General features: G+C 39.5%; 1 protein-coding gene across 1 annotated transcript in view; it reads right to left on the bottom strand.

The window, feature by feature from the left end:
* Window positions 1–16723, bottom strand: part of LOC103191737 (transient receptor potential cation channel subfamily C member 4 associated protein) — a 93832-nt gene that overhangs the window by 40589 nt on the left and 36520 nt on the right. Inside the window, exons 4-5 of the mRNA XM_007934588.2 lie at window positions 12199–12256; window positions 10004–10059 (exon numbers count right to left, since the gene is read on the bottom strand). Coding sequence (XP_007932779.1) covers window positions 10004–10059; window positions 12199–12256 — 114 coding nt within the window. The remainder of the gene's footprint in view (window positions 1–10003; window positions 10060–12198; window positions 12257–16723) is intronic.

Consider the following 16723-nt stretch of genomic DNA (forward strand, 5'->3'; position numbering starts at 1 on the left):
CCTAATTTAAAAAAAAAAAAAAAAAAAAAAAAAATACATGACCACATAAAAAACACACAAATTTTATAGCTGCTTTATTCATAACTGTTCCAAACTGGCAGCAATCAAAATGCCCTTTAACAGGTGAATGGATAAACAAATTGTGGTACATCTATACACTAGAGCATTATTCAGTGACAAACAGAAATGAGCTACAAAGCCAAGAAAAGACATGCATACTGGTCATCGAAAGCAGCAGTATGAAAAAGCGGTATGTGCTATGATTCCAACTATGTGACACTGTGGGAAAGATAAAATACTATAGAGTCAGAGAAAAGATCAATGGTTATCAGGGGTTCAGAGGGGAGGGTAAAGAGGTGGAACACAGGTATTTTCAGGATGGCGGAACTCTTCCGTGTGAGTCTTCAAGCCTGGAACTGAACTCGCCCCATGGCTCAACTTTTAACAAGCAAAAGACAGGCCATTAGGGTGAACAAAGCCACCACGCAGAGTACACACTCCTCAGAATAACCAACCACGTGAGATCAGAAGGGCAGCATTTGCCAAAGGAGAAAGCTCAGAAGGCAGGAAGGGACAGGACAGAAGGTGAAGGGAAATGATACACACAGGGCGGAAGGGCCCAAAGTACTGTTATTCTGTGGGCACTGGAATAACGTCACAAAAACAAAATGTGTATGAATTGTGAATGGAAAACCAATTTACTCCTTAAACTTTCACTCAAATCACAATTAAAAAAAGAAAGCAACTATTCTGTGTGATACTGTATTGGTGAACACATGACATTACCCATTTCTCAAAACCCACAGGGCTGTAAATACAAAGAGTGAGTCCATGGACTTTGTTAGTAATGTATCAACACTGTTTCATCAATTACAAAAAAAAAATGTATCAGAGGAATGCAAGATGTTAACAGGAGAAACAATGAAGGGGTTAATGGTAACTTTAGGTTCTATACTATTTTTCTATAAACCTAAAATTACTCTAAAAAATAAAATCTATTCTTAAAAAATCCTATATGCCATTATTTAGCCCAGCACCATTTACAATACAGAAATATTTTAGACAATATAAATGTCTGTCAATATGGAACAGATAAATCAAGTATTCAATGTCCATGCTATGGAATACCATACCAGCATTAGAAAAGATGACACAGCTGAATCTCTACGATTTTTGTAGAATAAACTGACCATATGTGGTAGCTATATATATAACCTACATATAACAAAAACTTTGAGAATATTTGTAGCAAATCTCCTGGTGGTAGTTCAATCTGGTTAATTGGATCATAAATGATTTAGACTCTGTATTCACCTTACCTATATTTGCTAATTTTTTCAATCAAAGTAAGGTTAACACAAAACACAATGTACTGCCTTGGAGTCGGATCCAACTCATAGTGACCCCTCTTTGGGTTTTCGAGGCAGTTATCACTATGGAAACAGACTACCCAATCTTCCTTCCAAGGAGTGGTTGGTGGGTTAGCCAGCAAAATTTAAGATTTGTGTGCATCAAAGGACTTTGTCACAAACACCTTAAGGGAATCAGTGGCTGAGCTTGGGGGCCCAGGACTGAAGTCTTGAGGGTGGGGCATCAAGGTCACTTGGCATAACAATTCACAAAGGCAATGTTCTAAATCCTATTTTGGTAAATAGCAACTAGAGTCTTAATAGCCTGTGTGCGGTCATCTAAGGTGCAACCATTGGTCCCTGCCAGAAGCAAAGAAGAGTGAAGAAAGTCAAAGACGCACAGAAACAATTAATCCAAAAGCACTAATGGACCATATGAACTACAGCTTCCACTACCCAAAGACCAGAGGAACTAGTTAGTGCCCAGGATCCACCACTGATCACTCTGAGAGATCACAATAGAAGGATTGTTGTTGTTGTTGTAACGTGCCATCGAGTCGGACCCGACTCATGGCGACCTCTCCTTGGGTTTCGGAGGCAGTATCACTACGGAAGGAGCTCTGATAGCATAGTGGCTAAAGCACTTGACTGCTAACCAGAAGGCTGGCGGTTCAAACCCACCAGCCACTCCTCGGAAGGAAGGTTGGGCAATCCTACTTCCGTAGTGATACTGCCTCGGAAACCCAAGGAGGGGTCGGTATGAGTCGGGGCCGACTCGACGGCACATAACAACAACAACAACATCACTATGGAAGTAGATTGCCCCATCTTCCTTCCAAGAAGTGGCTGGTGGGTTTGAACCGCCAGCCTTCTGGTTAGCAGTCAAGTGCCTTAGGCACTATGCCACCAGAGCTCCTAATAGAAGAACAGAGTGGGAGAAAAATATGGCGTAAAACTCAAAGTCATAAAAATGACCAGGCTTACTGGTCTGATAGGGATTGGTGGAACCCTCGAGACTATGGCTGTTAGACACCCTTCAAGCCTGGAATGGAACTCACTCCTGTAGTTCAACTTTCAGACAAACATCAACAGGCCTGTAGGGTGAAAATAACACCAGGGAGGTTAACACTCCTTAGATCAACCAACCACATGAAATCAAAGGGGAAGCATTTGCCCAGTGATCATGTTGTCAGAAGGGACCATACCATTCCCTGGAGAAGGATATCATGCTTGGTAAAGTGGAGGGTCAACAAAAAAGAGGAAGGCCCTCAACAAGATGGACTGACACAGTGGCTACAACCATGGGCTCAGATATTGCAAGTATTGTGAGGCTGGCACAGGAGTGGGCAGTGTTTCGTTCTGCTGTGCACAGGGTCGCTATGAGTCAGAGCTGACTCAATGGCACCCAAAAACAACAAAGCTCAGAAGTCAGGAAGAAACAGGAAAGGAGGACAGACGGAAACAGGAAACACAAGGAGGAAGCAGGATGAACGCAGTTACATTGTGGGGACTGCGATCAATGCCAGAAACAAAATGTGTATGAACTGTTCAATGGAAAATTTGCTCTGTAAAGTTTTATCCAAATCACAATAAAAAGTTAAAAAAAAAAAAAAGTTAGGTCTGAGAATTTGGATTTAAAACTGCAGTACTGTTAGCCTACACACACATACACACAATACATCTCTGCTACCTTAGGCAACCAGTGAGCTTTGGGGCTTTGTATTTCTTTCTTCGTTCCTGTTCAGCCTCTAAACTGAAGAAAATTCCTCAAGGCACACTGCAACAAACATGATTCTCTTAAAAGCATCTCAAGTGTGCAGGCAAACACATTTTGGTAACGAGGAACCCTGACCCAAGAAGCATTTTACTCAGTGGGATTAGGAGCATCAAAGCTAAATTAACTTTCACAGTCATCAATCAAAATGTGCTGAGTTAATAAATCTTAAAGACTTATAACATTAAACAGGACCTTAACTAAAGAAAATAATTTCAGTCTGATTTCTGTATTACTGTCCTATTTCTTTTCTTTAGTACAGCACCGGCACATTAAAAATTGTTTGTTTCCTAACGATATATAGTACCTACAGTGGCTAGGAGATATGAACCAGTAACAAGTCTAGCTTTATTCAGACAACCAAAAATTCCGGAATATTGAAACAAAAAATAAATTATCATCTTCTCAAGGCCTACATTCAGTCTCGCTGCCCTGACTACCAACCCTTGAATATTCGAAATCCTAGCAAAGTCCGACTCCTCTTTCACAAGCTGGCTAAAATATCTCCTGCTCTAAAAAGCCTTCTCACTCTTCCCAAGTCAGGAGTAACCATCGACACACAATCCCTCCCCTCCCTTCCTCTACAGCAGGAATTACTAAATGGGGCACTAAATCCCTAAAACTATACACATAGCTTTGAGTACAAATGCATTTTTCTGGGGAAAGAAGTTTTCTGATATTCCTCACAGTTTCTTACCCTAGTTTTTGCCTATTATCTAAATCAGGGGTTATATACTAGAATCTAGCAGACCAAGTTTTACTTGGCCAGTAGTACTTTTAAAAATTTTGTATTTAAATCTCTTTAGGCAGTACACAAGAAGCTCTGGTGGTGTAGAGGATAAGGCACTTGACTGCTAACCAGAAGGTCAGCGGTTCAAACCCACCAGCTGCTCCATGGAAGGAAGATGGGGCAATCTACTTCCATAAAGATGTACAGACTCAGAAACCCAACGGGGTTGCTATGAGTCAGTATTCGACTCCATGGCAGTGAGTATGAGGCAGAACATGCTTCCTTCAAGTTTGTCACAATTTTCCAAAGTCCCCACTTGAACACTGGGCAATTTCACACATTTCCTGTTCACTCTTTGATCCCTGGAAGCAATGTTGTTTAAAGTCCTAGGTTCTCCAACCTGGAATCTGCAGATGAGCACAGAGTTGGACCACATCGTCATCCTACGCTCTCGTTTTTATTTTCATTAACTGAATTGTCTTCTGGAATATCACTGGTTAACACTGGAAGTCACAATTAGCCAACAGCCTCATAAAACCAACGACTATATGGAAGTTACCAATGATGGAATCATTACATCCTACCCTATGCTTCCTTACAAAAACAATTTCTTACTAGTCTCAGAGGCGAGAATAATTGTGCTTTTACTGTACACTTGGTTTATTTTTATCTTACAAAGCTGTCTGTGTCTCTAGCTACATGTGGCTACTGAACATGAAATGTGGCTAGTCCAAACTGAGTTGAGCTTTGAGAGTAAAACACACACTCAAAAAAAAAAAAAAAAACCAAACTCACTGCCAATGAGTCAATTCGACTCACAGCAGCCCCTCCTTGGGTTTCCAAGGCAGTATGACTATGAAAGTAGATTACCCAATCTTCCTTCCCAGGTGTGGCTGGTGGGTTTGAACTGCCAGCCTTCTGGTTAGCAGTCAAATGCCTTAGGCATTACACCACCAGAGCTCCCCAAACACACACTATATTTAGAAAACTTAGTACTACAAAAATAATTTAAATATCTCAATTATTTTATTGATTACATGTTCAAATGACAATATTCTATTATTAGGCTAAGAAGTTATATTATTAAAATTCATTTCACCTACTTAAGTCTTTGGGAGCTCTGGTGGCATAGTGCCTAAGGCACTAGACTGCTAACCAGAAGGGTGGCGGTTCAAACCCACCAGCTACTCCTCGGAAGGAAGATGGGGCAATCTACTTCCGTAGTGATACTGCCTCAGAAACCCAAGGAGGGGTCGCTATGAGTTGGATCCAACTCGTCAGCACATAACAACAACTTAGTCTTTAAAAAAATTTTTTTTTAAATATGGCTACATATAACCATAACAACAAGGAAATTTAAATAATTGAAATGACTTGTTTTTCTATTGGGCAGCACTGTTATAGATGCAAAACTGAGTGTTCAATCATCTTTCTCTATTGTATAAGCTGCTTAGACACAAATCTGGGCTTCATTCATAGTATAGATGATCTTTTATGGTCTAGATTTTTTATCAGCCCAATCCCTGGATATATTTTATATCTCCAATCTTGGTTTATCCTTTTCTTTCTTACCTAGTCCAAGTTTGTGATCTCTGTAGATTTCATTAACCCTATAAGGGATCTGAAATCCTTATGTGAATGAGGCAAGAAATAAAATAGAACCAAACATTTTTTTTTCTAAATTTTATTTATTTTGTTCTTGTTGTTGACAATATATACAGCACAACATACACCAATTCGGCAGTAGTTTCTCTATGTACCATTTGGTTACAATGATTACATACTCTGAGTTATGCAACCATTCTTACCCTCCTCTTCTGCTGCTTCTCTCATGAACATAAACTCACTGCCCCTTATGGTTCCTATCTATCAAGTTGCTGATGTCAATTTGATCCCATATAGCTAGCTCTTTAAAAAGTATAATGCTCAAAAATCTACCCACTGCCACTGAGTGGATTACAACTCACAGCAGGTCCCAGAAGGTTTCCAAGACTGTGAATTTTTATGGAACCAGACTGTCTCATCTTCTCCTGCAGAGTGGCTGGTGGGTTCAAACTGCTGACCTTTTGATCAACAGTCAAATGCCTTAACTACTGTCCCACCAGAGCTCTTTATAATCCTCAAGGCAGACCTCTGTTACTAATTAAGCCAGACTATTGTGCTTTAGATGGCCTCTGGCTAGCTTTTAAGATGTCAGTTACTACACAATGAACCAGGTGAAAGAACAGAAGCACTAAACATGTTATTAGATCAATTAATTGGGATGTCCCATGACCCTAAAACTCCAAACCAAGGAATCAAATCCCATGAGGTGTTTGGTTTTACATAAGCAGCCCCATCAGCCTCTTTGTTTTTTTGGGTCATTGTTGTAAATATGTCTATCACACAACTTCTGCCAATTCAACTTTTTACAGGTGTATATTTTATTGACAGCAATTACAATAATCAGCTGTGCAACTCCACCCTCAATCAATGCGATTTCTCCATCACCGTTAACAGCCCCTTTTCCCTGGTAACCACTAATAAACTTTGGTCTCTGTACATTTGCCTTTTCTTGTCTTTTTTATCTAAGTGAGGTGATACATTATTTGTCCTTTTTTTATTTACTTTTTTTATTTAGCATAATGTCTTCCAGTTCCATCCATATTGAAGCATGTCTCAAGACTTCATTTACCCTATTGGTTGAGTAGTAGGTCATCACTGTACATATGTACCACATTTTGTTTATCCATTCATCTGTCAATGGGCATTTAGGGTACTTCTACCTTTTGGCTATTTGTGAATAGTGCTGCAATGACCACTGGTGTGTAAGTCTCTTTTTGACTCTGCTTACAAGTCTTTTAGGTATATACCTAGGAGTGGAACTGCTGGGTTCTGTGGTAGTTGTGGAGAGCTCTGGTGGCATAGTGCCAAAGGCATCTGACTGCTGACCACCAGGCTGGCAGGTCACACCCACCAACCACTCCTCAGAAGAAGATGGGGCAATCTACTTCCCTACTGATACTGCCTCAGAAACCCAAGGAGGGGTCACTATGAGTTGAAATCAACTCTATGGCAGTGAGTTTGGTTTTTTGGGGATAGTTGTAATTTTAGTTTTCTGAGGAACTGCCACACTGTTTTCAACAACAGCTGTACCATTTTGCATTCCTACCAGCAGTGGGTAAGGGTTCCAATTTCCCCATATCCTCGCCAATATTTGTTATTTTATTTTTTTATCTTAGTCATCCTACTGGAAATGAAATGGCATTTAACTGTGGCTTTGCTTTGTGCTTTCTCTGATGGCTAATGACGTTGAGCATCTTTTCATGTGTTTGGTGGCCATGTGAATGTCCTCTTCGTTGAACTGTCTTTAAATCCTTTGCTGGTTTTATGACTGGGTTGTCTGTCCTTTTGTTGTTGAAGTTTTATATATACTTTATTAGATTCTTATTGGATACGTGGTTTCCAAAGATATTCTCCCAGTCAGCAGGATGTCTTTACATTGTTTTGGCAAAGACTTTTGATGAACAAAAGGTTTTAATTTTTGTGAGGCCCCATTTACTCGCTTTGTCTCTCACTGTTGGGCTTTTGTTACTGTATCAGGTCACCCACTGCTGAGTGCCAGGCCTGAAAGCACTGTCCCCGCATTTTCTTCAGTAAGTTTGTACGGCTTTAGTTTGCATAGTTAGGTCTCCAATTGTTTTTTAAATCTGTTTCTGGACACGGTATGAGACATGAGTCCTGTTTTATTTTTCTGCTTGTGGAAATCTGGTATTTCTAACACCATTTATTGACGAGCCTCTTTTCCCACTGAATGGACTTAGTACCCTTGTCAAAAATCAGTTGACCATAGGAAGAAGTGGGAGGGGAGCTGCTGCATTGGAGTAAATTGTAGTCATGTCATGTCACGAGACAACGTGTGTGTGAACTGCTGTATGGAAAGTGAATTTGCTCTGTAAATTTCCACCCAAATCACACACACACACACACACACAATCAGTTGACCATAGGAGGAAGTGGGAGGGGAGCTGTTGCATTGGAGTAAATTGTAGTCATGTCATGTCATGAGACAACGTGTGTGAACTGCTGTATGGAAAGTGAATTTGCTCTGTAAACTTTCACCCAAATCACACACACACACACACAAAAAAAAAAATCAGTTGACCATAGATGTGTGGGATTATTTCTGGACTCTCAATTCTATTCCATTGGCCTGTATGTCTACTATTATCCCAGTACCAGGCTGTTCTGATTACTGACACCGGATATAGTGTGTTTTAAAATCAGGAAATGTGAGTCCTCCTACTTTGCTCTTCTCTTTCAACACTGCTTTAGCTATTTGAGGTCTCTTTCCATTCCATATAAACTTGAGGATTGGATTGGTTTTTCTATTTCTGTAAAGAAGGCTGTTGGAATTTGGATCTGAATTGCACTGAATCTACAGATTGCTTTAGGTAGTATTGATGTCGTAACGATATTAAGTCTTCCCACTGTGATAATCAAAATCCAAACTCTGCCCTTGAGGTGCTCCGAGTGGTGGATGTAGTTGATTGAATTTGAGCTGGCCTTATGACTTGCTTTGACTGAAAGAAAGAGGGAAGAAGTGATGCTATGCCAGTTCTAAGACCAGAACTCTAGAGCCCTCACAGCTTCCACCTTCTGTCTCATGGTACATGTGGACACCATGGAAGGAAGGATGGTTAGACAACCAAACGATGAGAGACAGTAAGACTGACGGAGATCAAGTCAATAGCCAGTATCAAAGTTCTGTTTGGAAATAGGGGTTTTCTTTTGTTACATTAATGAGGTCATGCCAGAGTAGACTGAGTCCTAAACCTAATCATTTAAGAGTTATAAAAAGAGCTGAGTAAACACAGAGGCACACAGGGGGAAGACAGACACCAAGGATGCCAAGCAACACTAAGGAACTGATGGGGCTACCAATAAGGAAGGATCTCCCCCTAGAGCCATACTCTTGAACTTCTGGCCTCTTGTACAAGCAGAAAATAAACTTCCGTTCTTTAAAAAAAGAAAAACAAAACCAATATCGAGGCTTCCAAACCATGAATGTGGAACATCTTTCTATTTACTTAAGTCTTCTTTAATCTCTTTCAACAACGTTTTACAGTTTTTCTAATTTCCCTGTCAGATTTCTCACTGCTGGTGCATAGAAACTCAACTGATTTTTGTCTATTGACCTTATACTGTGCAACTTTGCTAAATTCTCTATTAGCTCTAGAAATTTTCTGTGGACTTTTTGGGATTTTTCCATATACAGGATCATACCATCAGCAAGAGATAATTTTACTTCTTCTTTTCCAATCTGGATACATTTCTTTTTCTCGTCTTATTGCTCTGACTAGGACCGAATCTAATTTTTCTATTTCTGTAACATACAATTCTACAATATCACTTATTTCACTCTGCTTGTATTTTGGTTTTACTATTTATATAGTCTACTACATCATGAGCTCTTAAAAGACAAGTATGATATCTTAGGAAATCTAACACGGATGTCAAGCAATTTCAAAATGCCTTCATGTCTATTATCTCATTTAGTTGTCACAACCACCTTCTATTGTTAGTATGACTACTAATAAAACTTTTGATAAGAAAGTAAGGATCAGGGAAGTGAACTAATAGCCGCGAAGCCAACGACCAGTACACAGAATTAAGTTCTAACACTAAGTACTGGGCTCTTTTCTTTACACCAAATTGCTTCCTTTATGTACCATTCATTCAATTATCGACATGGTAGACTGTCCTGTTCAATATATGGGTGGGGCTTCTGGTTCTTGTCGTGTTAACAAGGAAAATGAAAGAATAGGTAGAATCTTAGAATGTGGGGTTGAAAGGAATCTTAAAGGCCATGAGACCCTTCTAATACTTATATCCCCCTGACAAGTAATTGTTCAGTCCCTACTTGGACACCTCCAGGACTACAGGAGTACGGTACCCGCTAAGGCAGCCCTGGCTCTTAGAGTGATCAGACTTTGCCTCTTCATCATTTCTACCTGTTGGTTTTGATTCTGAGGCACACAAAAACAAGTCCAGTTCCCCCAATGTCTGAAGACAGCGCTCATGTCTGCCACCCCGACTTGAATCTTCCCTTCTTAAGCATTGTAGATGTGATGGAGAGACAAGTGGGGCCCCAACTGCAGGAGTACTTACACAGACACAGGTATTATACAGGATGCTCAAGCAGTCCTTGGACATTTCATCACTTACTGAAAGTCAAAGGGGAATAATAGGTTACTTTCCTCATTAAAAAGATAGTGTAACAATGTTAATTTTTTTGAACATAAGAACTGTTACTCACAATTCCCTCCAAGATGATTATTTCCTTTTGGCATACCTCCTTCCAGACCTTGTCTACTACAGATTTTCATAGTGCCCATCAGAACCTACAAACCAATTTGTATACTGCTTTTTGGCTTGACATAGCAGCCATTTCCTATTAAGTTCCCTAGTCTTCATAACTTTAAACTGTTGTGGTTCCATCATTTAATAAAGCTATTTTTCCTCTGTGGCTTGCTTAGGAGTTATGTTTGTTTTTGCTATTTAAATAGACTATAAATAAAACTATCTAATACATCTGTATAGCCTTATTATGCTTCTGTTGAATTGGTCCCTCAAAATACCCTTCCAAAAGTAGAACTACTAGAACCCATAGTGTAAGCTTATTAACTCATTATAAATTTCTAATGAAAATTCTACAAGCAGCAAGGATACCGTCTTTACCAAAGACTCGCCAATTACGAGCACTTTTTGTTTTATTTTTTGTTAGTCGTGTTAGCCAACTGGCTTTTAATACATGACCTACTAACTGCTATGAGAAACTAGCTATCTCTTGAGCAGAAGAGGAAAGGAGCACAAGGAGAAACCGAGTTTTTATGACCCCAAAACCAGAAGATGATAAAACCGAGTGTAAATCATGGAGTACACGTTTTGGTTTGTATTGCTTTTATTGTAAAAAATTTTGTGCTCATCTACTCTTGTGCTGTTAACTCCATAAACTCTAGAACACTAGGCCTCCTTCCGAGATCTCAGTGGGCAGCCCTGCCAAGCTTTAGTAACTGCAGATGCTGTTTCCCTCATCACTGCCATGCACCCTACTGGGGTTTTTGGCTTTTGGGTTAGTTAATGACTTCAGAGCAGGGTGGAACACTGAGACAGTAATATAACAGTATTTCTAGACATTCCGTTTTCAAAGGGAATTGGGATTCATCCATTCATCAAATATTTATTCCACACCTACTCTAGATCAGACACAAAGCACAGAATGTTGAGCAGGTAAAAAACAGAAGACACAGTCTTGTCCCTAATAGAGTTCATTAGTCTAGTGAGAGGAAGAGAGAATAAGCATACCAACAAGTATCACAAGATATTACTTGTTGTGAGGAAAATAGAGAATGTGAAGAACCAATTTAGATAAGAGTAGAAAGGCTGAGATATCAAAGAGGAAAATGAGTCCTCTTAATCACTACTGCACATACAAATGTGATCTTATGTAGCATGGTCTACTGATGTTAGGAAAGAATATATATCCATAACATTTGTAGAAAGGTATTCATCAAATGTTAATTGAGATGATCTCTGGCTCTTAATGCCACAGTAAAGTGCATTTATTTGTTTTTAAAAGTAAACACTGAATAGCTACGGAGAATATTTGTAACACGTTAAGTTATAAAGAAGACTTTTACTTTTGACCATACATATTCTGATAATAACTGAACTTTTGTTAGCTGCTGTCAACTCATGATGAGCCCAAATGGGCAGCGTAGAACTGCTCCATAGGATTTTCAAGGCTGTGACCTTTTGGAAGCAGATCACCAGGCCAGTCTTCCAAGGTACCTCTGGGTAGGTATGAATCAGCAACGTTCTGGCTAGTAGTTGAGCACTGAACTGTGTGTACCACCCAGGGACTCCAAACAAAAAACTAGTGAGTGTGTTTTTAAAAAAGACTTTCCAAAGACATAAAAGCTGGACCCATGGACTGGGGAAAGTACAAACATGCAATTCTTTTAGTAGTTTCCCCACTTTTATTTTTATTTTATTTAAGTAATAATTTTTAAATCTTACAACAGTTTTAAGATTTACAGAAAAACTGCAAAGATAGTACAGAGAGCTGCCATATATCCCATAGCTAGGTTTCCCCACTTTCAAAGCCCCATATCTGTATTTCCATCCAGCACAAAAGAATAAAGAGAGCTGCTTAGGTTCAGGATGGAGAAGACGTCCTGCAGCTGAATGTGAGGGACTCACTCACTCAATGCAAGATGTTAAAAAAGAAAGGGCAAATCATGGAAACTATACCATACCAGCAGTTTGGGAAACAAAGACTAGTTGGTGACAAGTATACTTACTTTTCAGTTTCTGTCCTCGGATAGAGATCGTAGGCCTCATAAGAATTTCTACAAGTAGCTATGAAAAAGAGAAAAAAAAAAAGGAATAAATCCTTCAAAATGAATCCAAAATACAACTTATAAAACAATTTTTGCCATACAATTCATAGCTCAAGTATCTATCACAGTATTACAACATCCTTTTGTTCTGGGACAGGAAACACTGACATTCACTTGAAAGTGCAATGTACCAAGAGTCAGGAAACTGGGTTCTAGCTCTAGTTCAGTCACCTATTTCCCATGGGAACTTGGGCAAATCACTGCCCCTCCAAAGGCCTCAGCTGTTTCATTTTAAAAAGTTAAGTGTCAGACTAGGTAATCTCTGGGATTCAATGTGGCTTTAATATATGTATTTTTTTAATTGTGATTCGGGTGAAATTTTACAGAGCAAATTCACTTTCCGTACAGCAGTTCATATATACTTTGTCTCATGACACTGACCACAATTTACCACAATGGAACAGCTCCCCTCCCACTTCCTCCTGATAGTTACTTCTTCCCTGTGTCCACCCTCCATCCTCCATGCACTCCTGCCCCCTGAGCTGTTTCCCTGTGCATAAGCAGCCCTTCTTTCTCCCACACTGTTCTCTCCAAGGAGTGTATCTCCCTCTGGTAAATGTTAGACTCATGCACATGTCTTTTGTTTGGCTGGAAGCCACAAGTGTGGGTTCAATTCCAGACTTGAAGGGCATCTAGGGGCCATAGTCTCAGTGGTTCCACCAGGCTTTAATTTTTTAAAGCTACAAAACATTATCACTACTCTCCTGCTTAAAGAACATCTATGTGTGTAAATTTATAAAAAGGGCCTTAAATTGTTAACACTGATTTCTACAGAAGCTTGAGGTTAAGATGTAACTCACTTTTCATTTTACATACCTTTATTACAGTAAATAATTTTGCTTAAACTTAAGTATGAATTAAAAAAATTCTGTTGTGACAAAGGACATTATAGAGAGTCAATCCATCAGAAACACACAACAATTATAAACATACAAGGACCTAACAACAGAGCCCCAAAATATACAAGCAAAGGTGACAGAATTAAAGGGAGAAATAGACAAGTTAATAATAGTTGGATAGTTCAATACCTCATTTTTAATAATATTATAGGTAACTAGTAGAGCATCAACAAGGAAAGAGAAGACCTGAACAAAACTGAAACATCTTGACTTAAAAGAACACGCCATCAAATAACAGCAAATTATTTATTTACTCGAGTGATACAGATCATTCTTCACTGTAGATCATATGTCAGATCATAAAACAATCCTCAGGAAGTTTAAAAGAAACGAAATCATAGAAAGTATGTTCTCTTGATCACAATGAATTAGTGATCAATGCACTACCCTTTGTGAATATGCTGAAACCAAACCAAACTCACTGGCATCGAGTTGATTCCAACTCACAGCAACCCCCACACGGTTTCCAAGGCTATAATCTTTACGGAGGCAGACTGGCTCAACTTTTTTCTGCAGGACAGGTGGTAGGTTCGAACCACTGACCCTCTGGTTAGCAGCCAAATGCCTTAACCACTGCACCACCACAGCGCCTTTGTGAATACACTCAAACCAAACCAAACTCATTGCCATCAAGTCGATTCTGACTCACAGTGATCCCCTTTAGGTTTCCGAGGCAATAAATCTTTATGGAAACGGACTGCTTAGTCTTCCTTTTGCAGAGAAGCTCATGAGTGGTTCAAAGGATTAATTTCATGGTATGCAAAATATATCACAATAAAGTTGTTATTTTAAATACAAAATTCTGCTAAACAAAATCTAAGTTCATACAAACAAAAAATAAAGGTCAGAAAGGAATATTTTAAAATTTTTCTTTTTTGTTTTAAAGCCAAGGCCCTATTTTTGAGAGCACACATTGTAACTAGAGGACTGGAGAATGCCTCTGTTCATCTCAAACCAGCAGCAAATCTTTAGAAAAGAAATCGATATTCTTAAGATTGTTCCTGGCATGAATGTGACACTACAGTTCAACATCCTGAACTAAGAGAGACTGTGGAATGTGTGTTGTTTTACCCTGGGAAAGCTACAAAATAAAAATCCTCTGGCTGCACTATAGATTGTCACATCTGGAAGAATGCTGGGGCTCAGCTTTCTGCCCAGCTGCATTTGATGTTAACTGCTTTTGAAGAAGAGAAAAGAAAGAACTTTCATGACTTGGGGCAACAATGAAGGCTGCCTTGAATGCAGGCCTGTTTTGCTTTATGCATTAGACCTATCAGGCTGTCCTCTAGAAACGCTGAATTATGACCAAAGAGTATGCACAACTTTGTAGCCTACTCTCTTCACCACGAATTTCCCATGTAATTATAGATTTTAACACTATGTTAATGGCTGCATAAAGATGAGCCAAGTGGTTGAAATAACCATTATCTTCCTCCTGGTGAACACTTTTGGTCATCATAAATAATGCCACTAAATATCTTTACGGGAGCTCTGGTGGTGTAGTGCCTAAGGCATTTGACTGCTAACCGGAGGCTGGCAGTTCAAACCCACCAGCCACTCCTCAGAAAGAAGGTTGAGCAATCTACTTCCGTAGTGATACCACCCAGCCACCCAAGGAGGGGTCGCTATGAGTTAGATCCAACTCCACAGCAGTCAGTTTGGTTTGGTTTTGAAAGTATCTTTACATTCAAAGCTTATAAAATAATCTTGAGTTCCCACATGCCCTCAGGGCAACAGTCAATAGGACCAGAAGAGCCATTTCCCCCCATAAAGCCAGGTATGCACTCTTGGTTTCACCAGTCTCCACAGTCATTTAATTTATGCAGATGACCTTGTTTTGGACCTGCTGCATTAGACTAAATTACCTAAATTACCTAGTTGGCCCCCACAGGCACCTGGCACTTTTCACTTTTCTTGTCAGAGGTTGTATCAAGTTCACAAGGAGTGATCTAGCCTCACTCATATTTCTTCCCAGTCAACACTCCCCACAAAGGTAACCACCAGTCTAACGTCTATCTTTGTAGATTAGTTTTGCCTGTTTTAGAACTGTCCAGTTATATAAATAAATGTGTTCTTTTTTGTGCATGGATCCATCTGCTCAGCAGTATGTGAGATTCATCTAGGCTGCATGTAGCAGTAGCTCATTCTTTTTCATTGCTGTGTAGTTCTCCTTACATAATAGTTCACAATTTATTCTCCTGTTGATAGGTATTTGACTTGTTTCCCGTTTGAGGCTATTCATTTTGGTACGAACAGTCTTTTAGAGGACACTGGTATACATTCCCTATTAGGTATATAAGTAAGGGTAGAATTGCTGGATCATAGTGTATGGGTATATTCAACTTCAAAAGATACTGTCAGTTTTCCAAGGGTCTATGTAAATCTATACTCTCACTCTCATCAGCAGTATATCAGAGTTTATACTGTTTCATACTCTTGCCAATCCTTGGGGCTGTCAGTCTTTTTAATATTAGCCACTCTAGTGGGTATATACTAGTATCTCATTAAGGTTTTATTTGTATTTCCCTGATGATTAAAAAAGATGAACTTTCTGCATATGTTTAACGGACATGGGACTGTCTTTTATGAATTGCCTATTCAAATCTTTGGGCCATATTTCTTTTGGGTTTTCTTCTTTTTCTTTATTGACTTGAAGGTGTTCTTTTTCTTTTCTTAATATGAGCCTGTTGTGGATAATTCGTGTCACAAATAGCTTCTTTGTCTCTCTGGCCCTGTCTTTTCGTCTCTTAATGGTATTTCATTTCATTTCATGGTAGTAAAATAAGTATATAACAAAATACTTGACATTTCCACCATTTTCACATGTACAGTTCAGTGACATTAATTACATTCACCATGTGTGCAATTATCACCACCATTTATTTCCAGTTTTTCAGAAATTCCAAAAACCAATGCCATCGAATTCTGACCCACAGTGATACTATAGGGTAGAGCAGAACTGCCCCATAAGGTTTCCAAGGCTGTAAATCTTTACAGAAGCAGAATGCCTCATTTTTCTCCCACAAAGGGGCTGGTGGGTTTGAACTACTGACCTTTTGGTTGACAGCCAAAAGCTTTAACCACCATGCAACCTGACTCCTGGTGGCACAGTGGTTAAACACTCAGCTATTAACCACAAGTTCAGGAGTTAGAACCCATGGGAGAAAGACCTAATGATCTGTTCCCATAAAAATTACTGCCTAGAAAACCCTACAGGGCAGTTCTACTCTGTCCTATAGGGTCGCTATGAGTTGCAATCAACTTGACAGCACACAACAACAAAAACAGAAACTCAGTACCCCTTATGCAGTCAGTTACTCCTCATTTCCCTTCCCACCAACCTTTGGTATCTACTAATAAACCCAGTCTCTATAGATATGCCTGTTGTTGTTGTTGTTATTTGCCGTCGAGTCAGCCCCTACTCATAGCGACCCCTCCTTGGTTTCCGAGGCAGTATCACTACGGAAGTAGGATTGCCCAACCTTCCTTCCGAGGAGTGGCTGGTGGGTTTGAACCACCAGCCTTCT

The sequence above is a fragment of the Orycteropus afer genome, unplaced genomic scaffold (genome assembly GCF_000298275.1).
Source record: "Orycteropus afer afer isolate SDZICR_OR568_19922 unplaced genomic scaffold, OryAfe1.0 scaffold00020, whole genome shotgun sequence".
NCBI lineage: Eukaryota > Metazoa > Chordata > Mammalia > Tubulidentata > Orycteropodidae > Orycteropus > Orycteropus afer.